Source organism: Mustela lutreola, chromosome 2 (genome assembly GCF_030435805.1).
Source record: "Mustela lutreola isolate mMusLut2 chromosome 2, mMusLut2.pri, whole genome shotgun sequence".
Classification (NCBI taxonomy): Eukaryota; Metazoa; Chordata; class Mammalia; order Carnivora; family Mustelidae; genus Mustela; species Mustela lutreola.
The window spans coordinates 57,377,634-57,403,749 of NC_081291.1; the positions used below are offsets into that span (position 1 = coordinate 57,377,634).

Consider the following 26,116-nt stretch of genomic DNA (forward strand, 5'->3'; position numbering starts at 1 on the left):
GAGCCCTGATGACCCAGGTCAGGGTCTGGGGTGGGGGGTTGCTTACCAGCCAAGAGGCCTCAGGACTTGGGCAGGTGTGAGCCCCTCTGAGCCTCAGTTTCCTCATCTATAAGATGGGGATAAGAAACTCCAGCCGCGGGGCGCCTGGGTGGCTCAGTGGGTTAAGCTGCTGCCTTCGGCTCAGGTCATGATCTCAGGGTCCTGGGATCGAGTCCCGCATCGGGCTCTCTGCTCTGCAGGGAGCCTGCTTCCTCCTCTCTCTCTGCCTGCCTCTCTGCCTACTTGTGATCTCTCTCTGTCAAATAAATAAATAAAATCTTTAAAAGAAAAAAGAAACTCCAGCCGCCCACAGGCTTGAGGATTAAATGAGACCCTGTCAGCACCTATCTGAAGAGCCTGGCACCAGACAGGGGTGAGGCTGAAAACCCAGGAAGGACCCTCCAGAAAGGCCAAGGGGACCCAGTGGGTTTGCTGGAAGCTGCGTCTCTCCTGGAGATGGGCAGGGCAAGGAGTCCCAGTTGGGAGGGACTGCAACACACTGTCCCCTTCTCCCAGCCTCTATTGGACTAAAACGTCCTGAGCTCCCTGCCCATCAGCAAATTGGGCCTAGGATTGACAGGACGTGGCAGTCCCAGATGCAGTGCCAAAGGCCCTGGGGCACAGGCATGGCCAGGTTCTGAGCCACATGTGGAGGCCTCAGTCCACTCCCCCAGCCAGGAAAGACTCTGAACGTGCCCTCTCCTGCTGCCCTGTCCTGTAGACACCTTCTGCTGGTGTCTCTGCCTTAAAAAGAGAATACCTGGTGGGATATTTTGGGTGGCATCTTTTCAGCTGAGATGCTGGAGTGGTGGGGTTGAGGGTCTCAGTGGGCCTCCCTCTCCAAACCATGATTTATTCCTGCAGCAGATGCCTGGCCTGTCCCCGCAAAAAAGAGGACCCTTGCCTTGAACATGCTCCCCTGGTTCCCATTTCAGGCCTTCCCCTTGCTTATTCCTTACACAGAGCCCCACCTTTCTAAGCCAGTGTTCAGTCGTCACTCAGACCTAGGCTCAGCGGTCAGTTCTTCCAAAGGGCTTTTCTTGGCTAGTGTCTCATACACCTGCTTCTACTTTCTGTCCTGGTCCAAGTGACCTTGTTGGTGTACACACTTACCTACTTCTCTTGTCTGTCCCCTTCCTCTACTCAGACAGTGATATGTCTGTCTTGCTCACTCTGTATCATCCTGTACTCTGAAGAATGCCTCTGATGACATCTGGAAGCCTCTGTTTTCTCATCTGTGAATTGGGGATATGAACATCTCGAGTTGCAGGCTGGTTATGGGGTGATAGGAGTCAGTACAAAGTTCTTAGAGTGCCTGGCCCAAAGTGGGGGCTGTGTAGTTAGTAGGTGGGATGCATGAATCACTGTCCCAGAGTGGCCTGAGACGCACCCCCCTGCAAAGTTAAGAACCACATCTTTAGACAAACCCTCTTATGGTGCAGCTGGGGAAACTGAGGCTTAGAGAGACTAGGTGCACTCCTGGTTTCACCTAGGGCCCCTGCGTGGTCGCCCTGATCTCTCTCTCCACACCTCTGTCCAAGGAGGGGGTGGTTGCACAGAGACAATTTCCCGCCCACCCACTCCCCCCTCCCACCCGCCAGCAGGGAGTTTTCCAGACCCAGGCTGAGTTTCTGGGCAGAGCTGCCTGGCAGGATAGAGGGGCATGGAGGCCAACCTGGGGACAATCGTCTCACTGTGCCGCTGGGTGGTGGGGCCTCAGGCTGCTGGGCAGGGCCGTCTGGGGCCCAGAGCCAGGACAGGAAGGCCGAGGCTGGGTGGGCAGGAGCCCTCTGTGGCTTTTCCAGGGGCAGGTCCCAGGAGGGGTGTAGGGGACTGGGCAGGACCGCCAGGGCATGGCCAGCATGGCAACACCTCACATCTGTCTGGTTTACAAAGCGCCTCCTGTCTGTCCACTCCTGGAGCCTCATTCTGGCCTCTGAGGCAGGCAGATCATAGATGAGGAAGCAGAGGCTGAGGCAGCATCCCTTAACTCATGAGACCAGAACTGGGAGCCCCAGCAGGTCTGTGGGCACCACTGTGTGACTTTGGGCAAAAAGCCTCACCCTTCAGGGATAAGGGGATGAGACAACAGGGCAGCCTGGCCCAGGGGAGAGGCCTCCTGGGTTCAAGTCCCAGGACCACTGCATACCTTCTCTGTGTCTCTGCCTCCGCAGCCCCAGAGGGGAAGGATGACAGCACCCTGGCCCTGGTCCTGAGGGGCTTTCTCCCTGGCCACCAGCAGAGCTGTCAGGAGCCCAGACCCAGCCTGCCATTGCTCACGCAGTGCCCGTGGCGTGTGTCACAACAGATTCATGTAGACAGGGCATGGGGTAGGCGTGGAGCAGAACGGCGCCCAGTACGTCCTCCCTCAACCTTGTCTCTGCCCCAGACAGAAACACTTTGTAGGTCCTGAGAATGGCCAAGCACTCGCCATCCCCAATGCTGTAGGAGAGTGCTGGTCCAGCCTCTTGGGTCAGCATCCGCGTGTACCCAGAGACACAAAAACATTCCCACCCCGTGACCCAGAAATTCTAGGCATGGGTCCTAGAGGAACATCCCAGCCCATGCACAGAGGCAGTATTGATGGGATGGTCCCTCAGCCTTGTTTACCAGGAGAGGAGAGAGGAGCCCAAGCCCAGCACCCACCTGGGGAGACGGGGAACCCACAAGGGTTCCAGGCAGCTTTCCAAGGGGTGACGTGCAGGAATATTTGAGACCTAAAAACACATCCGAGAGAAGTGTGGAGCGAGGGGGTAGGGTGGGAGTATTTTATAGAACAGACTGTTTTTTGTGTAGCCAAAAAATATATATATGCCTAGTCACGGGGATGCACTTAGAGAAGGGCCCTGCCGGAAAATATTCTGAAATAGTTACACTGGTCAGTCTCTTGGAGAGCTGGGATGGTAGATGATTTTAGTTCTTTGTGCTCTGCTGTTATTCTTACCGTCGATGCAGTGACGCTGTATTGCTTATTTAATGACAGGGAGCGAGGGACAGTGTAACCGGGAAGGGTAAGGTCTCCCCCGTCTCTTTGTAGACGGACGTAAATTCCACAAATATGTCCCTTCCGGGGCCTGTGACAATCCGAGCTGCCTGGCCTCAAGTTCCCTCCTGGGTCATGCCCTCACCCCACACATGGACCTGGCTACCCACTGCTTTCTACAGACAAGTCCACTCATAGAAGCGCCTGTGGCGTTTGCACCGACTCCCCAGAGTTCGGGGGTCCCAGGAGGGGTCCCTTCCCATGTCCTTTGTCTCTGCTGTTTGTGTTCACCCCATTCCTTCCCCATTCTCCCCAGGAGCAGACAGGGTTCCCCTTGGGCCTGAGACACAGGAGCTCAGAGCCACCCGTGGCAGCCCGGACCCCACCAGAGAGCCCTCCAAGTATCCCTTCCAGAAAGTCCAGGCTGCAGAATTCTCACAGCAGAGACCAGGTTCTTTTTAAACTTGCCAAGTTCAGATAGTGCTAGGGGATTAGCTCGTTGCCTATTAAACTCACCTGGGGAGCTTTTGATAAGGAAGGTACACGTGAACAGAGGTTTCACACAAGATACAGAGAAACTGGGGAAACAATGGTCAAGTCGGTGGTTGAATGAAGTCAGTGAAATGCAAATTCAGACCACAGGGAGATCGCACTTCATAGCTCTGGGAGTGGCTAAGATCAAAAAAACCGTGGCAGCACACTACTGGCCAGGATATGGGGCAACTAGATCATGCCTAAGTCACTGCGGGGGACATTAAAACCGTCTGGCCACTCTGGAAGACAGTTTGGCAGTTTCCCATTCAAAGCAAATGTATGCTCACCATACGACCCGCTGTTGCACTCTTGGCCATTTCTTCCAGAAAAATGAAGACTCATGTTCACAAAGAATCCGTATCAGAATATTCGTAGTGGTTCTACTCATAAGGGCCCCCAAACCGGACACGACCCAGATGTCTGTTGGTGGGACAGCTGGGGTGCGTCCGTGCCATGGGGTACGCATTAGGTCCACAGCCACCCAAAGGAGGTAATGAGTTACTCAGCAACTCAGATGAACCCCCAGGGAGGAATTACATGGAGTGAAAAAAAAGCCCGTCTTAAAGAGTTACACGTTGTATGATTCCATTCATAGAGCATTCTTGATAAGACACATTTGCCAAGACGGTGGTTGACAACGGGTGGTTGTCAGCAGGGAGGGACTGGGGAGGAGAGGGTAGCCCAGAGCCTGGTGGGGGAACCCTTGTGGCTTTGATCACGGTGGAAGTTACACCAAGCTACATGTGTGTTAAAATTACACAGAGACACACATGCGTGCATATGTACACACACACACGTGCTTCTCTCACTGGCAAAGTCAGAATAACCATGGCGGATGGTACCTATGTCAGCCTCGATGGCACCCTGTAGTTGTGCAAGATGTTATCACTGGTGGAGGCTGGGGAAGGGGTGCCTGGGACTTCCCAGTACACTGCATTTTACTACTTCCTGTGAATCTATGTTTATTTCCAAGCAAAGAATTTTTAAAAACAAAACAAAACACCCACCATGCAGGAACACACCCCCAGAGGTTATATGACTTAATTGGCCTGGCGTAGAGCCCAGGCATCAGTACCTCAGAATTCTTAAAAACGCCCTTCCCACTGTACAGCCTGGAATAGAAACACTGACCACTTCCTCATTCAGCAGAGGGAAACTGAGGCCAGAGAGGGGAAGGGGTTTTCCTGAGGCCACACAGCTGCTGTAGGGTGCCTGAAGGGGACCTTCAGCTACAAAAGGCCCAAGCTCTGAGTTATTTCCTGCTGCTCCAGGCTACGGCTGAACCACGCAGGGTTTTTCACATAAATTTTTATTGAAATACAATATACAGTTGAATTGTAAACAGACAGCACACTCATGTGATCAGCACCAAGGCCCCCAAACCCTGGATGTTCCAGCCCACTCCCCAAGAGCCCCCTCCTGGCCCTGCCAGCCATGGCCTGTCCCCCACAGTTGCCCTCTCCTGTTTTGTTCCAACACAGAGCAGTTTTTCCCGTTCCTAAACTTGGTATGAGGGCTGGGTACTGTTTAGGAGCTGTGCTAGAGAGGACTGGAGCAGCCGGTTTATTCGGAAGAAAAAAGAAAGTGGCCTCCCCCAGGAACCCACTACAGTAAGGCTGGGGGCGGGGGTTCTGAGAAAGGACTGTCCCAGGGCAGTCACCTTGTCCAGGCTGGCCGGAAGGGGCTGTTCTCTCCCCCGCACCCAAACTGGAGACAGGAGTCAGAGCTGGAGGTCTGCCTGGCTAATTGAGAGTCCTGTGTCCGAGCTTGGTCCAGGGTCCTCTGGGCAGGGAGAGGTAAAGCAGCTCAGTCCTCCAGTAAGACTAGAGGCATTGAAGAAATTTCCCCCCGCATATAAAATGAGAGTTTTGTATATGTGAATAAAACAAATGTCTATTAATATAGGATCAGTGCTAATGTAACATGTTGTTATTTTGCTGACTTACTATTGGTATTAAGCATTAATATAGTCTATTTTAATGTATGTTACATAATGTATGTATATTACATACATATATGTATGTTACATAATATAAGGCATATTGAGTAATGTCCAAATCTTTCGAATCCTATCTATACTAGTGATAGCTGGCATTTATGGAATGCTAAGTACCTTAAATGTCTAAGCCAGCTGACTTCCCAAAACACTACAGTTGAGGATACCAAATGGAAGCACAGAGAGGTTCGTTGACTTGCCCTGGGTCACACAGCTAGTTTGTGGCAAAGGTAGGATTTGAACCCTGGCCCTCTTGGCTCTAGAACTCATGTTGGAACGTAGAAGGCCTAACATCTCAATATGCACTATGACATGCATGATAATAGCTGTGTCAGTATCTCATAGGCATGCACTGGCACTTTCTGGTTTACAAAGTGCTTTTGCTTTTTCATCTCTCCCCTCGTCCATGTGAGGTGGCACTGGGTGGAGTGGAACAAGGTGCCATGCCTTGTTTCAGAGGGGGGGCCGAGTCTCAGCGTTTCTCTCACTACCAAGGTTGGAGCTGTGGTGTGAGCTCGGGTGGTTGGTTCCAAGTGCAGTTATACTCAGTCTCACTGTACCACCCTCACGGGCTCCCACAAGGACTGAAAGAGTTGATATCTGGAGAGGGTTAACAGCAATGCCTCCTAGCACAGAAGAGCTGCTCCAAATAGACTCGCCGTTGTGAATGAAGGGGGAGAGGGGAAAGGAGGAAGGAAGGAAGCAAACGATCTTCCTTGGAGGTCATGATCGGCAAAGAAGGCTGCATGGAGAAGTTGATACTTGAGCAGGGTTTTGTAGGGTGAATAGGAGTTTCCTGCATAATAAAGAGGCAGGGAACAGAATGGTTTCCCAGGGACAGGGCACCCCAAGCTGCACCTGCCTTGTGCCTCGTGAGGGTTATGCAAGGGTTAGATGAGGACGTATGTGGGAACAGCACCTAGCACCAGGTGGGCTCTCTGCCGCTGGCCGGGATACTGCCAGGTTCTCGTTATGTAGTCAGAGCAGGACTGGAGCTAGGGAGCCAAACCCCTTTGCTTGTGTTGGATGGCTCTATGCCTGGGCACCTTGGCATCACTTTGCTGTGTCCCTGTCACATCGTATTTGTACTTCCTCTTGTGGCATCCTGCATCTGAGGAGTGCTGAACACTGGGGTTTCTTGTCTGGACTAGGGACTTCCTGAAGGCAGGAGCTCCTCACCACTCCCAATAGGAGGTCCTGCCACTAAAGGGAAGTAAGCCCCTCCTGACCAGCCCCACCCTCTCTCCCCCTGGAAAAGCCATCGCTCACCCGAACAGGCACAGGACAGTGAAGAGTCTGGGACAGTGACTCGAGGGCGTCCCGACACCGTCCCTTATGTCCTCTTTTCTTGTTGAGCTTTGGCAAGACCTCACTGACACAGAGTTGCTGAGCCCAAGGTGCATGGCCCTGGGGTGGGCTCTAGCTCCGGGGGGTGCGGGGAGGGAGATTGGCTCTAACCTCTACAGCTGGGGTGTGTCTAGTGTCATAGAAGCTGCTCCCAGGAGGGCAGGGACAGGCTGTGCTGGGGGGGACAGGCCACATCCCAAGGCCCCAAAGGCCTAGGACACTGGCGATGCCACCACACACAGCAGACAGAGGCTCGTGTTTCTCCATGGTCGTTTCAAATCCATTATTTGCTCCCATGAACAATTTACTTATCCCTCTTTTAGAAATGTGGAAACTGAGGCATGGAGGTGCATAAAGGGACTTGTAGCAAACCCATGGCAAGCAAGGGTAGAGTGGCGTCTGACCCCAGGGTGGACTGGCTCTGGGCCCAGATCCAGAGCTGAATATCGAGTCTCTGGGCAGGGGCTCTGGACTCTGGGCATGGAGGTTGTGAGCCTGGCCTGTGGTCTACGAGGACTCCGACGAGAGGCCACTTTAGGGACAGAGCATGGTGGTCCCCGGCCAGACACACCTGAGTCTCAATCCCAGCCCAGTCCCAGTCGGAGAGCTGTTAGACCCTGCCCATGGTGCTTCGCCACTCCGAGCCTCAGTATCTTCAGCCATGATGAGGCTAAGAGGCTGCCTCACAGGCCACTCTGGGACCTCAGCTGGGGTTCCCTCTCCTCCTCTGACTCTACTCACCTGTACTCACTACCTCTTACCAACCATTTATAACAGGTGACAGGATTGACTAGTCTTAGTGACACCGGCCATGACCAGGAGGTACAAGGTCCTGCCTGGAAAAACAGGCAGTGAACAAACTTAACTCCTTTTCCCATGGGGCCCCGAAAGAAATAAAACTGAGCAATGGGATGAGAGCATGAGAAGCAGGGCTGCCCCTCCAGGAAGGCCCCTCTAAGCTGGAAAATGAGTGTCAAATGTGGCATGGAGGCCTAGCCTCCTAGGTAAAGGGGCAAAGGTCCTGGGGCAGGAATGAGATTGGCATGTTATAGGAACAGTGAGGTAGCAGGATGGTCAGAAGTGGGGGTAGGGTGAGAGGAGGGTGAGGAGGCAGGAGTCAGCTCATTCATGGGCAGGAGTACCCCATGTAGCAGGCCCAGGTCCCTGTCAGGTCTCTGACTATAAGGAGCCTCAGACTGGGAGACTCCCTGTGGGATCTTGGGCCTTGGTTTCCCCGGTTAACAGGGAGCACCTGGACTTGATGTTGCCCAGGGTCCTTTGTAACTGAGCTCTCTGAACTGGCATGTGGGATAAAGACATGGCAACCTGTCACTGACCCGTCAGAGAGGAAAGAAAGCACATGGTTTCTTGCATGTGGAGGCCAAACACATTTCCCAGGGCTACTCACCTATCCCCAGGACTTGTCCTGGGACCACCCAGTGCAGCCTCAGCTTGCATGGCCCCCAGGAGCATTGGTCCTGTGGGTATCGTGGGTAACACTGTCTCACTTTTACCGCCTCAGGAGCTCCCTGGAGACCGGAAGCAGCCTGTCCACTGACCGCTACAGGTACTGTCGCTCCCTCCCCTCTGGGCCCGCTCTTCCCATCAGCACCAAGGGTGGGCCCAAGAGGCATCACGGGAAATTGGCCTCCCTGTTGAGCCTGAAACCTCCCCCGGGTACCGGAGGTACTGCTGTCATATTCTCTGAGATCCAGTCCAGCAAGGAATGGTCTCCTGAAGACTAGGGCTCAGCTAATGGTTCCTCTGAGATTCAAGGCTGCGGGGGAGTCCCCTCTGAGGGCCAGGCTGCGGCACCTGTTCCCATGGCAACGGGGCAACAGCCCAAGGGGGAAGCTGATGCTTTCTATTGGCATTCGGATGATAGTTGGTGGGACTGGGGGCGTTTGAGGTTTTTGTGTCTTGACATTTCCATAAGATGCCTTTAGAAAAAGACATTCTCTGACTTTACGTGGAAGCGTTGGAGACCGAGGTACAGAGCAGGGTCCCATGGATCGGAAGTCAGCCAATCTCTGCTCACAGGCGAGGGGCACAAAAGACAAGTCACAGGCTGGTGTCCTGGAGTGGTGTTGGCGTGGGGAGCCATGTCTGGTGTAGCCGTGTGAGTCAGGCAGATGGGGCCTGGGCCTTGTCGACAAGAAATAGGCTGGTCCTTGTGGAGGGCGGGAGAAGAACCGTGGCCAGGAAGGGGGATACTTGGTGACGACCCACAAGTTTGGATGTGGCCCAACACGCAGAGTTGGCAGAGGTGAAGCAGAGGATCGGGCTGAGCTGAGTCCCATTGGGGAGATTGAAAGGGGGCCTATAAGATTGGGAGCCCCAGCACTGGAGACACGGCCGGCCCTGGGCCCCCAGTGCTGAGGACAAGAGCCATGGGTGCTCCGCTGGGATGGGCTGGTCCCAGCCTCAGGCTCCCCGAGGCTGTGAGAAGGGCAGAGACGTGATCCTGTGGGTGCTGCTTCCTCCAGCTATTGTGGTGCTAGCAGCTCCCCACCCACCCACGAGGGTAGAGAGCCACCTACACATTCAGGTCATCCCCATGGCCACAGCTGCGTGTGATGCTGACGAGTGTGCACGTGTGACAAAACCCCACGGTACCCCACGTGTTCACCACCGCACAGAGCTAATACCAACCCATTTTACAGAAGTGACTTGAGGATTCTCAGCCAGGGAGCAGAGCCCGAGTGTGACCCCAGATCCTACTGTGAATACCACCCGAGGCCACAGTATACGCTCCTTGCCCGCTTGGGCGTTCCTCCTCATGCCCACAGCCCCCGGTACAGCGCCGGCACCGTCACACACGCGGCATCCGGAACATTTGCACACTCGTTCCTCACGTGCTTGCTCCATCCCTCCTGCGCACGGCTCACACCCCCGCCACAGCCACGCTCTGTGCTCACAGCCGGACGCTGGCCCCGGGGGCAGAGGCTCACGAAACTCCTACAAAGCAGCTGAGCCACTGGTTTATCTGAAAGCCACCCCCGATTCAGACAGCAGTGTGCCTCACCCCGCTTTACCCGCTCCACCAGCCCCGTCAGCACTCTGCTCAGGGCCAGGCAGGGAAGGCTCTAGAATGAAGGGAGGGCTAACAGGGCTTCTGTCCCAGAGCATCTGGGGGTTGGGGAGGGGCAGTCACATGTCTCCTGCTCCCCTCAGGTTTGACACAGACCTGGCTCTCACCATACCAGTCAGGAGTTCATGGTCAGGGAATGGCCACAATAACCTCCACCCCTTGAGGCTGGTCACGTTTGACCTTGAAGCCAATGACCCGGTGCCTTCACAGTCCCAGAGGAACAAGCTAGGGACCCCTAGCAGACAGCAGGACCCCTCAGCTCTGCCCTTTCCCCCTCCTCCACCCAGCTCTTGTTTCCTGAGTACCTATGGGTGTCCAGTGCTTGCGATACTGTGGTGAGCAGTGTGGCTGCCTTCGCTGAGCTACTGTGTCAGGGGACAGGTGTCAAACAAAGGAATCTGGTTTTAAAATGTTGTGTCAGGTGGTGGTAAGTGCTGTGAAGAAAAATAAATCAGGGCAAAGGAGATAGAGAGTGATAGGAGGGTGGTCAGGAAAGGGCCATCTAACCAGAGACCAGAAGGGGAAGAGCACGCAGGAGGTGGGGATGGCCAGTGCAAAGGTCCTGAGGTAGAACATGCTTGATCTATTTGAGGAACAGAAAAGAGACAGATGCTAATTGGGATCTGGCCCACCCCTTGATCTCACAGTCCCAATGCATCCTGACTGCTGACCCCCACGGCAGCCTTGGGACACAGGCCGAGCCAGGATCAATGTTCTCATTTCACAGATGAGGAAAACTGAGACGCAGAACCCAGAAGAATATTGGTGCCAGACCCAGGCCTCAGAGCCCCCACTACCAGCACCTGGCCTGGCCTCCATGCCCTTTCTGTGCGGCAGCATTGCAGGAGCCTCAGGGAAACCTGGCCCTTGGGCCCCAGTGGAGGAGGTGCCATTCTGCCCACCCATCCCATGGAGGTACTGGAGGCCTCATTCACAGCTTGGGAATTCAGAAACAAAGGTCCCAGCCAGCAATCGCCTCCTTTCAAAGGCATAGCCGGCTTCCTCTGCCACATGCGTGAGAGGGAAGCTGATGTCCTGGTCGGGGGAGAGGGGAGGGGCGGGGCGGCACTTCATGAGGCCCGTGCTACCTCCGCAAACAGGCAGACAGGCTCCTCATCCTTGGCACATGGCCACCGTCACCCTCCTTCCCCATCGGCCCACCTCTCCCCAGCCCCCCAGAAAGTACGGGGCTTTCTGGATCCAGCTTGGGCCCAGACTAATGATGCTGGGTGTACCCTTGCCCCTGGCTGGGCCTCACACTCCCTGTCTGTACAAGAGGAGCCTTGGACTGAACCATCTCGAATGCCCTTCCAGTTCTAACTGTCCATGATGAGGTATTTCCGGGCGAGTTACTCTCCAGGGTGGGATTTCTCGGCTCCACCACTATTAACAGTTGGAGAGGGATCGTTCTTAATCGCAGGGTCCATTCTGTGCATCAGAGGACTTTGAGCACCATCTACGCACCACTCAATGCCAGTAGCACACCCCTCCCCAGTTGTGGCAACCCCAGATTTCTCCAGACATTGCCACGTGGTCTCTGGCTGGGAGGCAGGTGAGGCAAAAGCCCCACCCTCCCAGAAGTGCTATGTGTCCCAGTGCTTGCGAATGCCCTCCAGGCGAAGGTGACTCTGCTCTTTGGCTTTGTCAGAGCACAGGGCTGGGGATTGGGCTCCTGGTTCCACACCTGGCCCCCGGAACCTGGCAGCCTAGCTCAGCACCAGCTCCCTTCTGAGGTTGCCATCTTCTGGAGGTCACCCCTCATGCATGGTCCAGAGTCTTTCCTGAGCCTCAGTTCCCTTATCCTGCAGCAGGGGAGGGCCACAGGACCATTGCCGTGTAAACAATGTTGAGCAAATCAGGGACCTGGAGTAGCAGAGGAGGGAGCGTGCTGTGTGTAGGGGGGCATGTCAGGTGCTAAGACCCATTCTGTGACCCAAGATCTGCCGATCCTTCCACAGATGAGGACGGAGTGCCCATGGTGGGCCCAGCGTGGGGCTGAGCTGGGAGATGGGTGGGAAAAGAGAGGTAGGGACCCTGCCTGGGAGATGCCCGGGAGATGCTCCCGCTGCAGCCGGCACAGGGCGGCAATTAACAAGGAAACAATTTGGATCACATCTGATGATGGCCCATCCAGGAGAGCAGATCACACAGGGCGCAGGTGAAGGAGGCTCCGAGATGGAGATGATGGTTGATGGCTGATGAGCAACTTCCCCAGAGGAGGGGTTCCTTTGGGAAGGGCCCTGCATGGGAAGACCCGAAGGCTGTCTTGGATTAGGAGATGTGAAGGGGAGCCTCAGAGAGCTCAGCGGGATCCAGTCTATGGGTCAGAAGTTTGGCCTTCATTCTGAGAGCGGCCTGGGGCCACATGAGGGTGTGGAGCAGAAGAATGACATTTTCAGGTCCCTGTGGCTGGTGTGCTGGGAAGGACCCCTAGAGCGGTCAGAGCAGAAGCAGGACCACTGGCAGGGGTGGGGAGAGAGGCCAGGCCCTGTGGTTCTGCTCCTGTCGCCTGTGACTGCCCGGTTCTGGGGCCAGAGAGCCACCCACTCTGCCTGTGACCCCCCTGTTCCTGCCCAACAGCCCCGGGCTGGCCCTGGCCCCTGAGCCCCCCTGCCCTTCTCACTCCCGCCCTCCCTCGCTAGCGACAGGAGTCCCCTCCTGGCAGCCAATGAGCAGCTGTCATCGAGGTTCCATTTTAGATTTTATCAATGTGCCCCGTTGCCCAGGCAACGGCTCTGCCGGCCCTGTCAGTCTTTCTCTGCCTGCCTTTCAGAGGAGAGCTGCTCCCACCCACACCATGTGGCTAAGTGGTGAGTTCTCGCTCACACTGGCCGGACCGGGATTCCACCAAACGTAATTGATCTGGGTCTCAAGGTTGGCATTGGTCCGTCATTTTGCCCCTTCCTCACCTCACGCCTGGGTCTTTAGGGCCAGAGCCACTCTGGGCCAGACAGGCCAGGGTGGGCGACTGCCTGGCCAGGTGCGGGTGAGGCCACCGAGTGTCCAGGGCCTGGTTGGAAGAAGGGGCTTGGAGCCGCCATCAGAGCCCCAGCATCTAGGCCCCCCAGGATGACGAGCCGGGGGCCCCTGCTACCGGGCACGGCCAGGGCTGCCTCGGTTTGCCCCTGGGACCCCCAGGGAAACCCCAAGAAGAACCAGCCGCCAGAGACAGCAGCAGTCTGAGACTGCCCCGGGTGAGCAGCGCCAACGAGTTGCTGGGCTTTGTGCGCGCTGCTCTTTGTATTGGAGGCGTGCGCTCTAGGAGCCGGCTGGGCAGGGCTGGGCCATGTGAGCGGGGGCTGCAGCGGGACCAGGGTGTGCCAGAGTGGCCAGGCCCCCAGCAACCCCCAACCGCTCTCCGAGTCTCGGTGGAGGAGTTACCGTGGTCCGGCTGGAGACTGGAAGGTGAAAATGCTCAAGTTCAAGGCCTTTTGCCTGGATTACTGGCAGTTCCTGTGTCTGCAGCCGCTGCACGGAGTCTATAAGAGGTACGTGGACCCTCCGGGGAGGACCTCTGCCACTAGGCAGCGGGCTGTGAGGTGAGGGCCCCCCCACGCCCCAGGCTGCCGATTGCAGGGCCTTTTCAGGTCAGCCCAGGGTCGCCGCCACTGGCCACGAACAGTGGGGGCATTTGCCATGGGTCACTTTGCAACTTAGCTTAATTATACTCTCCTCTCCCGCAGCCCTGAAACTTGTAGGCTTTCTGCAGGGAAGTGCTCACCCCAAAAGCGTTCGACAGTTCAACGCTGGGTTTCATTGTTTCTTGCTGCCGGGATCGGTCCTGGAGTGGACTGGATCCTGGGCAGGTGTGACCCCGAAGGAGGGCAGTTTGGCTCTCCCACGGTTCGTTTTCCTCCGCCTAATGGGTGCCTCGCGTGATACACGGGTGTGACTGCCTGCCTCCGAAGAAGAAATTTGATACCTGTTTGGGAAAGCTGGATGAGGGATCCCTGGTGTGGAGGTCAGGAGACCAGAGTTCAAGTCCCTTCCCTTGCTGTGGGACTCTGGACGGGTTGCCTACCCTCTCTGAGCCCCAGTTTCCCCATCTTTCGGTGTTTGGAACTGACACTAGTGGTATTTGGGGACTGCTCCCTGAAATGATCCAGGCCGCAGACACCGCGAGCCTGAATGTTAACAAACCTGACACGTGTGTTGTGTTGGCACGCACACCTTGGCCAAGAAACGCTGGGGCCTAGGCCGGGGCAGGAAGGGCACTGTGGGCCATCCCCGTGGTCGTCTTCAAACGGCATGGGATGAAAGGCCTGGGGCGAGGGAACCCGAATACCAGCTATTCTGAGGGAATTAGTTTTTCCTGATTTCACACTCTGTGAAGTCTACAGCTATTAGCATGCAAGCAGCCCTGGGAAAGCGTGGGAGCTTTTCTTTTCTCTTCCAGGGGCTTTCTCCGAATGGGGCGGGCCCCGAGGGTCTCACGGCAGCCTCAGAAAGGAAGTCCCTGCTCTTGGGTGGGTGCCAGGGAAAGAGGCCTGTGCTGCATCTAATTAGCACCGCAGCCTCTAAGCGGAAGGCCCCACCAGGTGGGATCTCCACCCTGTGCACGTGGCCGAGCCTCCACCCGCCCCCTGGGGAGTTTGTTGTAACGCCTGGGGCACCTGGCCGGTTCTGGCTGTTAGTTATCAAGGGATGGTTGGAGGGTGGAGCCCTAGACAGGATCATCCATCCTCAGCCCTACTGCTAAGAGGCACCAAGCCCCCCACTCTGAGCAGGTGAGCTGAGTGAAACTGCAGGGCCATCAGCCAAGTAAGTGGGGCTACAGGGTCTGAATCTAGGTTCCTCTTGTTCCAAGATAGTCTCTCTTGAGTGCTCCTCAGCTTGAGGCCATGCACGCACACCAGGGCCTCAGAGCAGGAGGGAGGACTGAGAGGCACAGTCCTACCCCACAGGGACTCTGGTGGAAAAGGTAGGGGTCATGGTCAGAGCATTGACAGAGGAGTAGGGTCTGAAGGCTTCATGGAGGAGGTGACAGGTGAGCGGGCAATGAAGCATGAGAAGTTGGCAGGACTGAGAAGGAGGTGGGTGTTTTAGGCAAAGGGGAAAAGCATGTGGGCAAAAAACCCAGGAGCTTTCAAAGGGCAGATGTCTTCAGGTGGTAGCAAAAGACCATGGAGCTAGGAGGCGGGTGCCAGGGACTTTTGTCCAGAACCCAGGGCTGGGCTTTGTGCTGCACACAGTGAGGACCCCAGGAGAAACAGAGAGAGGGAAGGACACGCTGAGTGTCGTCTCTGGGAGTCCCATGGCCCTTGTGAGCAGCCTGGCTCAGCCTCCAGGGGGAGCTGGTGACAGTCCCCTTGGCCTCCAGGCCACCCTGGGAAGTTCACATTCAGAGTTAGGGCTCTTTTCCCAAGCCCCTACTGCAGCCCAGAATCAAATGTGACATAGTCCTCAAGGAGCTCCCAGCCTCCAAGGGGAATAGACTCACTAACAAGCCATGAAAATTAAAGATGGGAGATAGAGGTGGCACAAAGCTACCAGTAGCTAGAGGGAGGGTGTCTGGGAGAAATCAAGGAAGTCTTGCTGCAGGAGGTGGCATCTGAGCTGCTTGTAGGAGTGGGATTTTTCCAGACAGGGAAGGGCAGAGAGCACAGCTTAAACAAACATAAGAAAATAGGACGTAGCCTGGCATGGTTCAGAAATGGCCAAAAGTGAGGCTGACACGTAAGGTACCTGTAGGGAGATGAGTCTAGAAAGGAAGGCAGTGTAGGTGACAATAATGCTGAGGTTCACTACATGTCAGGTCCCCCAAGCCCCAACTCCGCAGCAACCCCAACAAGTGGGGGATATGATTATCCCATTTCCTGCTGGGGGAAACTGAGGTACAGGAAGGAGTAGTTTGCGCAGAGTCCCATGGCCTGTCGGTGGGACCATCAGGATCTTACCAGGCAGTCTGGCTGCAGAGGCCCCTTGCTGCTGGAGGAGTCTAATGGGGCTTCTCAAAACAAATGAGATGCTCAGGCCTCTCTCCATGCCCAGGGAGTGACCATAAATAATGGTGACACACCAGTCAGGGAAACAAGAACTTGGCTTTATGGTCACACCTCATCCCGGCAGAGTGCTTGGAAACTCACTTTCCCTCCAAGCCCGCCCCTATACAATGTGGGAGGGGTGCTAGCCCACCCCTCAGGGCTCGGGGCTCCCGTGGGGATTGACAAAGGACAACTCCAGGAAAGCACTTGGTAGGGGCATAGAACATGTGGCTGTCCTGGCCCACACAGACCCTCCCCCCCAGGAAGGCTTTGCAAACAGAACCTCTTGGCTTTTTTCCTGATGCCATATTCCGTTTAAAACAGCGGCCCAAAACTTAAGAGTATGAAAAGGATGTTTTGCAGACAATGCATAATTAACCACTTCTAAACACAGGGTGTGCCAGGCTCCCTTGAAGCTGTTAATTATTCTTCATTAGGGATCTTAAATTAATGTAAAATAATCCTGGAGCTCTGTCAAAGGCTGGGGCTGGGGGGAGGAGTGGAGCTGCTTATTTCAACTAGAGAATGAAAGAATGTTCATAGGGCACTTCTGCATTCCTCCTGGGGAGATGGTGGCACCCGGGAGCTCTTCAGCTTTGGCCAAGAGGCCACTGTGGAAGGACAGAGAACCCTCCCCTCAGTCACCAGAGCCCAGCAGACCACAGGGTTCTCTTGTTCAAGAAACAGGTGCAAGGAACGTAGACAATCCTATACCCATTGCCTGGCTTCACAAATAAACTCTCACCAGTGTGGTGCATGGCCCCTGTGGACTGCACTCAAATCCCACCCCAGCCCCCACGCCCCCAGAGCTAAAGCTAAGTAGTGTGCTCCCACTCCCCATTGCATCTATTTCCCATGCACATTCTTATAACTCTGCTAACCAAAAGGCTATTTCAGATATATGATGTAATCTGCAACTTGCTTTTAAAAATCGTTTAATTGTGGTAAAGTACACGTAACTTAAAATCGACCATCTTAGCCGTTTTTTAAATGTCCAGTTTGGTGGCATGAAGTACGTTCACACTGTTGTACACACCATCATCTGTCTCCAGGATATTACAAAACTCTGGCCCCATTAAACACCAACCCCCATTCCCTCCCCTGCCCAGCCCCTGCAACCCACATTCTACTTCCTGTCTCTGAATCTGACTACTCTAGGTTCCATGTAAGTGGGAGCATCTAACATTTGCCCTTTCGTGGCTGGCTTAGTTCCCTGAGCACAATGTCCTCAAGGTTCATCCACTGGAGCGGATTGCAGACTGTCTTTGCTTTTTAAGGCTGAATAATATTCCATTGTATGTAGAGACTGCATTTTGTTTATCCATTCATTCATCAGTAGATGCTTAGCTTGCTCCCACCTCTTGGCAATTGGAAATAATGCTGCTGTGGACACAGGTGTACAGCTATCTAGTTCTTCAAGGGGCAACTTGTTTGAAACTCGTCATTTCTTGGTGTGTTTCATCCATGTTGCCATGTATATTTCTCCATTCATTTTCATTGGTGTATAGTATTCTCTTATATGTCTATGCCATTGTGCCAACATTCGTTCTGCTGTTTTGATGAATTAGGCGGCTTCCCGTCTTTCACTGTTACAGACAGGGTTATGGTAAACCATCTTGCACATGTCTCTTACCTCCCTTTTGGGGAGTTTCTGTAGGGTTTGTTCCAGGGCAGTATATGAGTCCCTTAAGATCCACTGAGGTTTGTGAAATTGCTTTCCAAAGTGGTTTTAACAGTGTTTCATCCTCCCCAGCAGTAGGTGAGAGTCCCCGTGTCTCTACATGCTTGCCTGTACTGGGTATTAAAAGCCAGATGCTATTTTTGATGTTGAAAGGAGAGCAAGAGACAGAGAGGAAGAGGAGAAAGAGCTGTAAATGGTGTGCAACTACACTCGTACCTCCACGCAGCCTCAGGCTTCCTGAAGTGGAGGATGAGACACGCATGTGCTGTTCCCTCGGTCTGTGTAGTTCCAGGTCCTCTGGAGTGAGGGATTCTTTAAGAGTGATTATAATTCCCCGTGTTCACCTGCCCCCAGGCTGATGTATAGCCTCGCCTCTGGGCATACTACAGATGTCTGGTTACAAATGTAGGGTTACTCCAGGTGAGACCACTTGTCAGCTTAGTTCTTGATGGGCAGGTCTCACTGACCACATCTGCTGGAAATAACCGACGCCAGGTGTATCAAAACCACGGCGTGAAGAAACTCCCTTTGGAGAGCACTCCCTAAGCCTTAGCCCCTGTGAGTGGACTCTGTGGGCTGGCAGCTTTGAGGGCACAGCCCAGGGAGCCAGACAGGCAGAACTTCCAGGGCTGGTTAGGGGGTACCGGGCTGACCCCAACACGCACCAGAGTCCCAGACCTCAGCTCTTGGCTGGAAGTTTGGTCTGTTGAGGAGAAACATGGCAGTGAGACCCCAGATGCTCTGTGACTTGGGGAGACAGTGCAGGCTCTGAGGTCCAGCTGACCGGGAATCCAATCTGGCCAGTCCCTGAGATAATAATTATGACTATTATTCCTTACTTTCCCTGAGTATTTATATGTTGTCTCCATTAATCCTCCCAACAGCCTTATGAAATAGATACTGTTATTTTCCCCACATTTCTGACAACGTAACAGTGGCCCATAGAGGGTAAGTGACCTCCTTGAGGTAACAGAATGTGGTCAGTGCAACCCAAGAGATGGACCCCACTGGGCCACCCCACTTCACTTCCTGTCTGCACTGTTTAAGGCTTCCTGGCTCCATGGAACTGCTCCACTAGATGTGACTGAATTTTAAAAATGACCCCAGAATGTAATGACTTCAAACAATGTCAATGTTTGATCTTCCCATGGATCTCCAATTTGGCCGGGGCCTGTTCTACTCCCATCAGATGGGGCTTCTGGAAGATGAGAGGCTGCATTCCTCAGAAGCCTCCCACCCCAACCCATTCACATGGGGTCTCCGCGTGGGTTGCGGGCTTCCTCATGACATGGTGGCTAGGTTCCCAGAATTAGCAGCTTCCTAGAGAGAGAGAGAGCCCCATAGATGGTGTGTCAGCTTTCACAACCAGGCCTCAGAAGTCATGAGGTCTCACTTCTATGGCAGTCCACTCCTTGGGTCATCGCAGGGTCTTTCTATGTCCAAGGGGAGGCAATTTACACCCCACTTCCTGACCAGGATTCGCAAGGTCTGGCCCAGCCTATGGGGCCATCTTAGGAGGTCAGACTTGCCACGGCGACCATCCAACACACTTCCCCAGTCTTTCCACAGCCCAGTCCTGAGCTCAGAAGGGCTTAGAAACAGTGCCTAATTGGTGTGAAACCACCTGGCATGCAGCTGGCTCTTGATAAATTGTAGGTCTTCTTATTAATGAAAGAAGTTTGAAGAAAATAGGGTTATTATTCAAGAGAGGGAGGGATCATGTCAACAGGGTAGGCCAGGAAGGTTCTTGTGGAACTGAGATGGGTCTTCAGGGGTGAAGGAGGTTTTTCCAATGGCAAAACCTCCATTAGGAGGTCAGTGCCGAGGGCAGAAAAGGCACAAAAAGGACATGAGAGTGGTGGTGTGGGAACACTGAATCCGATAGGCTCTTCAGTGGCAAGAACAGAAATCGCCCGCAGCCAGCTAAAGCAAAAGGAACTTAGGTGCCGCTCTCAGGAGTTCAGAGGAAGCTGAAGAAGTGGGCTGGACCCAGAGCAGGACCTCCATCGCCCCTAGGGCAGGCTCCCTGCTATGAAGAAGCCCACAGCCAAAGGCCCCCACTCCAGATGTAAAGTCTGGGGCGACGGTCTGATTGGTCCAGCTCAGGCCATCTCCTGCTGGGAGGCTGGGGGAGGATCTCCAGAAAGATGCTTCTGGAGACCCCATGGCTTCCACCTCCCACCAAGACCTTTGTGTCTCCCCCCGATCCCCAGCAGCACTGCACTGTGTGTGAGAGAGGCTGGTCCCCCTCTATGGGAGGGAGGTTAAGAAGGGCTCCAGAGCTTATGAGCTGGGTCCCTTCTCCTGTCAGGGCCTGTTACGGGGCCAGTGGTGACCCTCCCCTCCCCCTGTCACCCTGCACTGAATTCATATGTGGAAATTCCAACCCCCATAACTCAGAATGGAACTGTATTGGAGACAGGGTCTTTATAAGGACAATTAAGTTAAAATGAAATCACAAAGATGGTCCTAATCCAGTGTGACTAGAGTCTTTATAGAAAGAGATTAGGACACACACCAAGGGAAGACCATGTCTGATGATTAAATGCATGTGTCACCTGACAGGGCCACAGGTGTCCAGATATTTGGCTAATCATCATTCTGAATGTACTTGGGAGGGTGTTTCTGGAGGAGTTTAACATCTGCTTTAGAAGTCTGAACAAAACAGATTGCTCTCCCCAGCATGGGTGGGCCTCATTTAATCAAAGGCCTGAGTAGCACAAAAAGGCCAGGTAAAAGGGAGCTCTACCTGCTCCCTTTGAGGCCTGCCTCTGGGCTCACACGGAAACTTTGGCCGCTCCTGGGCCTTGAGCCTCCCAGCATTTGGACTGGAACCCACCATCAGCATTCTGGATCCCCAGCTTGCCAACTGCAGACTTTGGGCCTTGTCAGCCCTCTTATTCACATACCCCAATTCCTTACAGTGAATCATACATACATACACATCCATTGTTTCTCCTCCACTAGAGGACCCTGAGTAATACCCCACCTGAGGACAGGGGGAGAGGAGGCCATCTACACGCCAAGGAGAGAGGCCTTGGAGGAAACCTGCAGACACCTTGATCTCACACTTCCAGGCCTTAGGACTGAAAAACAAAAAACAAACAAACAAACAAACAAAAAACTAATATCTGTTGTTTAAGCTCCCTAGTGTGTGATACTTTGATATGGTGAACTGCTGTAGAACCTCTCTTTCTTCATCTGTGACGTGGGTCCAAGGGCCCATTCTCAGCTTTATCGTGAGACAGCCAAACACAGGTGTGCACACACCGTCTGTCCACTCACAGAGCCAGTGTATCTGGTGTGTGGCGGTTGGGGCTGGGATCTGGGTGAAGTGAGGCAGGTGTTCACTGCGGGCACAGAATTTATGCGGGCACCAGAAAGAATTCAGTAATCAAGTAAATAAAATGTCAGAATTGTACCTAAAGATGTGTCCTGCGAACCAGGGGCTCTGGTTTCTAGGCCCTTCCGCCCCGTGTGCCCTGCAGGGTGGGTTTCTGACAGTCGACAGTGATGTGCAGAGAGAGAGCGAACTGTGAAGCTATATATATATATATATATAATCATTTTTTTTTTTTTAAATTTTAAAGGCTTATTAACTTTTTCACTTGGTTCAAAATAGAGCACGCTATTTTGGCAAGAATGTTATCAGGGTGCTTGTTTTTCCTTTTGCACCGGGCCAGGCTGTAGCTGGCCCTGAGCCAGCCATCCACCTGCCATGCCGTCCGCTTTAAAGGGTCAGGCTGGGTGTTCTCCTTGCAAACCTGCCCTGAAAATGCATTTTCCTCTGGATATCCATAAAGGAGGCTTGAGAATTAGGGACTGTCTTTTCAGAGAGGACATCATTAGGTCCCTTGACAATTCTAAATAAGATCCAAGGGTTAGGCAGTGGTATTGAATCAATGTGAATGTTCCTGACTTTGGAAAACTGTACTGTGGTTATATCAGAGAACGTCCTGTTTTAGGACAGACACCCTGAAGTAGCAGGGGCTTGAGGTGGGCAACCGACTCTCAAATTATTCTGGGAAAAAAAATAAAAGTGTGTGTGTGTGTGCACACGCATGCACATGCATACGCGCTTGCTCGTATTTGTGTATGTGTAGAGAAAAAGAGAGACAATATGATAAAGTAAAATGGGATACAGTGTTAATAGGTGGGGAATCTGGGTGAAGGATACAGAGTCTTTTTTTTTTTTTTTTTTTAAGATTTTATTTATCCATTTGACAGAGATCGCAAGTAGGCAGAGAGACAGAGAGAGAGGGGAAGCAGGCTCACTGCTCAGCAGAGAGCCTGATGCGGGACTCGATCCCAGGACCCTGGGATCATGACCCGAGCCGAAGGCAGAGGCTTTAACCCACTGAGCCACCCAGGCACTCTGATACACAGTCTTTGTATTCCTGCAACTTTGCTGGAATCTGAAATTAACTCAAAATACAAAGTTTTAAGAAAGTGTCAGGAGTTGTTGAAGGCTAGTCCACAGTACTCATGCTCTGGCTTCTTCTGGAGCCTTGTGTCCCCAGATTACCCCCTCTGCCTCCATCCCAGTCTGTCAAGCCCCAGTTGGAACGCCACCTCCTCAGAGAAGCCCTCCTTGATTGCCTTACCTGGCATAGCACCATCCTGTCCTACTTGTCATCTTCCGCGTCCCCCAGTTTTGTTTTCGTTATCACCCTCCACAACATCAGAAATGATCTCATCATTTGCCTGGTGTTTGTCTCCTCTGGCCCCACCTGTAAATGTCAACTCCATGGAACTCTATCTCGTTCGTCCGTGTCCCTTCCCCATCCTCTGCGCCTGGCACACAGTAGGTGCTCAATCCACATCCGTGACCAAGAAAAAGGTTAGACGATCAGAGGGCTGCAGGTCAGAAAACCCAGAGTCTTGTCCTTCCCAGTTTCCCCCGCAGACTTGCCAAGTGACCCTGGGCAGTGTCCCAACCCACTCTGGGCTTCCATTTCTTCATCTCTAGCCCGGCTCTAAAGCTGTGAGGCAGAAAGTCCCAAGCTGCTGCACCATCTCGGCATCCCCCAGCTAAGACCCTCTCTGCTGTGGGAATTACCAGGCAGGGTAACCCTGCCTCCCTGCTCCCTGCCTCCCAGGCTCCTCACTTCTCCCCTCCCTGATGGAGGAAGAACAGAAAAAATGTGTTTCACGGACTTTACCTTGTAAGGCCCACGTCCCCATACAGCGGGACCCACAATGAGAGTGCATTCACTTCTCTCCCAGAGCTGCTTCCTAACAAAGACCGGGCAGATTTTAAGCCCAGCGCCCTTGGCAGGAAACAGTATCTGCCTGAAATTGAATAACATTGTCTTGTTTTCATGGTAACCTTCTACTTACAGCAAGTGATAGTAGTTTTCCATTTGGGGGAGTGATATAAAGTTTCCCTTTAAAGTGAATGTATTCAAGAGCAAATTGGGTGTTTTGTGCATTGTTTCTAACTTATTGTTATTGGAAATTTGAGATCTGATTGGAGGCAGAGAGCAACTGCCCAGGGTCCACAGCAGGGTCCCGCCATGAATCACCTACCTGTGCCAGATGTCCCGGCTTTGCCCGGTGTGTTTCATCTTTCCTCCATACGTTCCATACCCATTTTTGTGTTCAGCTTTCCCAGATGGTCCCTCAAAATGCCTTTTTACAACCGATGTGTTTGAATCAGGATTCTAATACGATCCGCATGCTGCATGGGTCCGTTGAGTCTCCTTATGTCTAGAACCTCCTCGTCCTTTTCCGGCTTTGCCATCCCTTTGTTGAAGAAACCAGGCCATACGCTTTAGCACCTCCCACATTCCGTTTCTGGCTGATCGCTTACCCCACGGGTGTCATCTCACCTGTTCCTCTGTCTCCTGTAGTTGCTATGAACTGAGAGTTACAGCAAGGTGCTTGACTAGACTTGCTGTTTGAAGCCAGGCTGGATATTTTAAGCCAGTTGATTTTAAGGGAAAATATTAAACAGTATTAGATGCAACACCAGCATGTCCACAGAGTCGCATCAGAAGGGTGGGGTGAGGCTAGAGCTAAGAACTGTCTATGAGCAAAGGAAAGTGACAGGGGAGACTCAGCCAGGGAGCTGAGCCAGACAGGGTTGGTGGTGGGGGGTGCGGATGAGAAAGACAGGAGGCAGGAAGGCCATGGAGGACAAGGTCCTGGGCGGTTGAGTCCTCACCAGTTCTCTGAGTGAGTTTCATGTGTGGGCACGATCAGTCAAGGAGAGGGTTCCCGTTTGGGGTCCCTTGTCTTGTGTGCCAAGACCTAGGAAGCGAGGAGCCGGGGGCCAAAGAATTTAGGCCTTTCAGCACAGGATGGGTGTCCCAGGGAACAGCTCTTCTTCTTTGCCTGAGAAGAACCTAGGGAATGCCTAAGGCCAGCAGCAAGTGGGATTTAGGTTAGGCATAGAGAGGGACTTCCCCACCAGAGCAGGAAAGTCATGTTGCATAGTGGTTATAATGTGTTTTAGAACAGAATTGCTTGGGCTCAAATCCTAGCTCTGCCATTTCCTATTTGTGTAGCCCTAGGGATGTTTGTGCACCTCTCTGTGCCTTAGTTTCCCCAGTCTACAGATGAGATCATTGTGGTACCCACTTCCACGGATGGGCCTAGGAATTTGGTGAGCTCATCACATGTAGGGCGCCGGCAACAGTAAGCACTCAATAACCACCAAGTAGTAGTATTACTATTGGGTGAGAGTGAAACGTCTCTCTCCCTGGCAGCTTTAGTGATGGCTACAGCCCACAGCTGTAGAGACTAGAAGCTCAGAAGAGCATTGCTTTATGTCCACGATCCTTCCTAGAACTTCCAAAGCACATTCACACAACATTGGCTCCTCCAATGATGGCTTTGATCTTCACAAATGCCCCCTGAGGCAGGTTTTGTTCTCTCCCCGTTTGTGGATGAGGACACTTATGGGGAGGTGGGGGGGGGAGGGGGGCGGGGAATGGTTTATAAAAACCCCATGGCTGGTACAGCTCAGTGGTGTGGAAAGGTCTTAGAACCTGTGTTCAGAGTCCCAGATCTTCTGCTTCTGCTCCCTTCTGCTCCCTGTGTGACCTTAAGTAAGTCACTTAACACCTCTGTGACTCTGTTTCTCCATCTCCAACATTGCGGAGTGGGAGTGGGGCCTCCACTGTCTAATTTCCATATGTGGCAGGTGGGCCCACAACCCCTGAGGGTCCCTGGTACTGTCTGCATTCCCCAGGCCCAAAAGGGAACAAATTCACAAGTCCCAGAAGAGAGCAGCCAGGAGGGCTGGCTGTCAGTTTGACGGATCGTCGATGTCAGACCCTGGGGCTCCATGGGTCCCACAGCCAGGCCCCCATGGCAGGTCCTGAAGAGACATTCCACAACAGTCTCCCTACCCACCTGCCACCCTCACCTTGGATACTCAGGGGCAGGTGACAAACACAGGCTGGACGTGAGCAGGTCCTGCCCCAGATCTCACCCTAGGCAGCACACACCCCTCCTCTGGGCCTCAACTTCCTCATTTACAAAATAAAAGGCAGACAGCTCAAGTGAAAGGGTTGTTCATTCATTGGGCAGATACTCCTTCATACTCCTCCTCTGGGCCAAATTGTTTGCCAGGGCAAGAGAAACTGATGAGCAACTCCGTATCTACCCTTGAGTCTGGATTTTCCCCTGCTCTAAGGGCTGTGAGGAGCCACAAGGTGCTGGACCAGGCATGGGCAGCTTCCTATGGGACATGGCAGCTCAGTGAACGAAGAGTCCAAGATGTGACCTGTGGGCCAGACACCCACAGACGGACTTGATTTGACCTGCATGGGTTTAGCCCTAACATGGCATTTCAAGTTTGAATTTACTGCAGGCACGTAAAAATCAGGAGCTTTTGGGCAAAAATCTGGATTTCTGAAAAAATCCAGAGCCTTATTCCTACTGAGCAACAGTTTAGATGGCATGATCTGCAGCCCTCTGTCCCACCTGGCCATCCCCCACACCTCTCCCCACCAGCCATCCTCATGTTCCCATCGCCATCAGTGGGGCCTCCAATGCCCCAGTTGTTCAGGCCGGCAACCCAGGCATCACCTCCTGCTCTCCCTTCTTTCTCACCCCATAGCACATCCCTCTGCCATCCCTACTGGCTCGGCTTCAAGAATGTTCCTAGGATCCAGCCATTTGCTCCCACCATCTGGGCTACCTCCGGGGTCCAAGCATCAGTTGCTCCCTGGTCCTTGCCCCCCACCCCCAGTTTCCTGTCTGCCCAGCAGACAAAGTGAGGAGCTTGGACACAATGTGCCTCGTGTTCTCCAAGATGGACATGGCAAAGCTCTTCTCTAGCATCTTCCCCAACACCCAGCCTGAGTCTGTGGCCATCCCTGCCAGTGCCCTGAGCTCTTAGTGGCCTCTAAGGCCTGAGGCAAAGTCGGTTGGCTTGGGAACTCAACAGTGGTCCTGCATGACCCAACACTCTTAACCACCTTCAGCCTCCATTTTTCATCTGGAAAATAGG

The 26,116-nt window shown here is 53.5% G+C and overlaps 1 protein-coding gene across 5 annotated transcripts in view; it reads left to right on the plus strand.

Annotated features, from left to right (window-relative positions):
* IQSEC1 (IQ motif and Sec7 domain ArfGEF 1) overlaps positions 1 to 26,116 on the plus strand; it is a 372,144-nt gene that overhangs the window by 220,014 nt on the left and 126,014 nt on the right. For 3 of the 5 annotated variants that reach the window (XM_059161876.1, XM_059161871.1, XM_059161878.1), the window contains exon 3: positions 8,422 to 8,466. The exons of the other annotated variants lie outside the window; for them this stretch is intronic. In XM_059161876.1, coding sequence (XP_059017859.1) covers positions 8,422 to 8,466 — 45 coding nt within the window. The remainder of the gene's footprint in view (positions 1 to 8,421; positions 8,467 to 26,116) is intronic. 5 annotated transcript variants of the gene reach the window in all.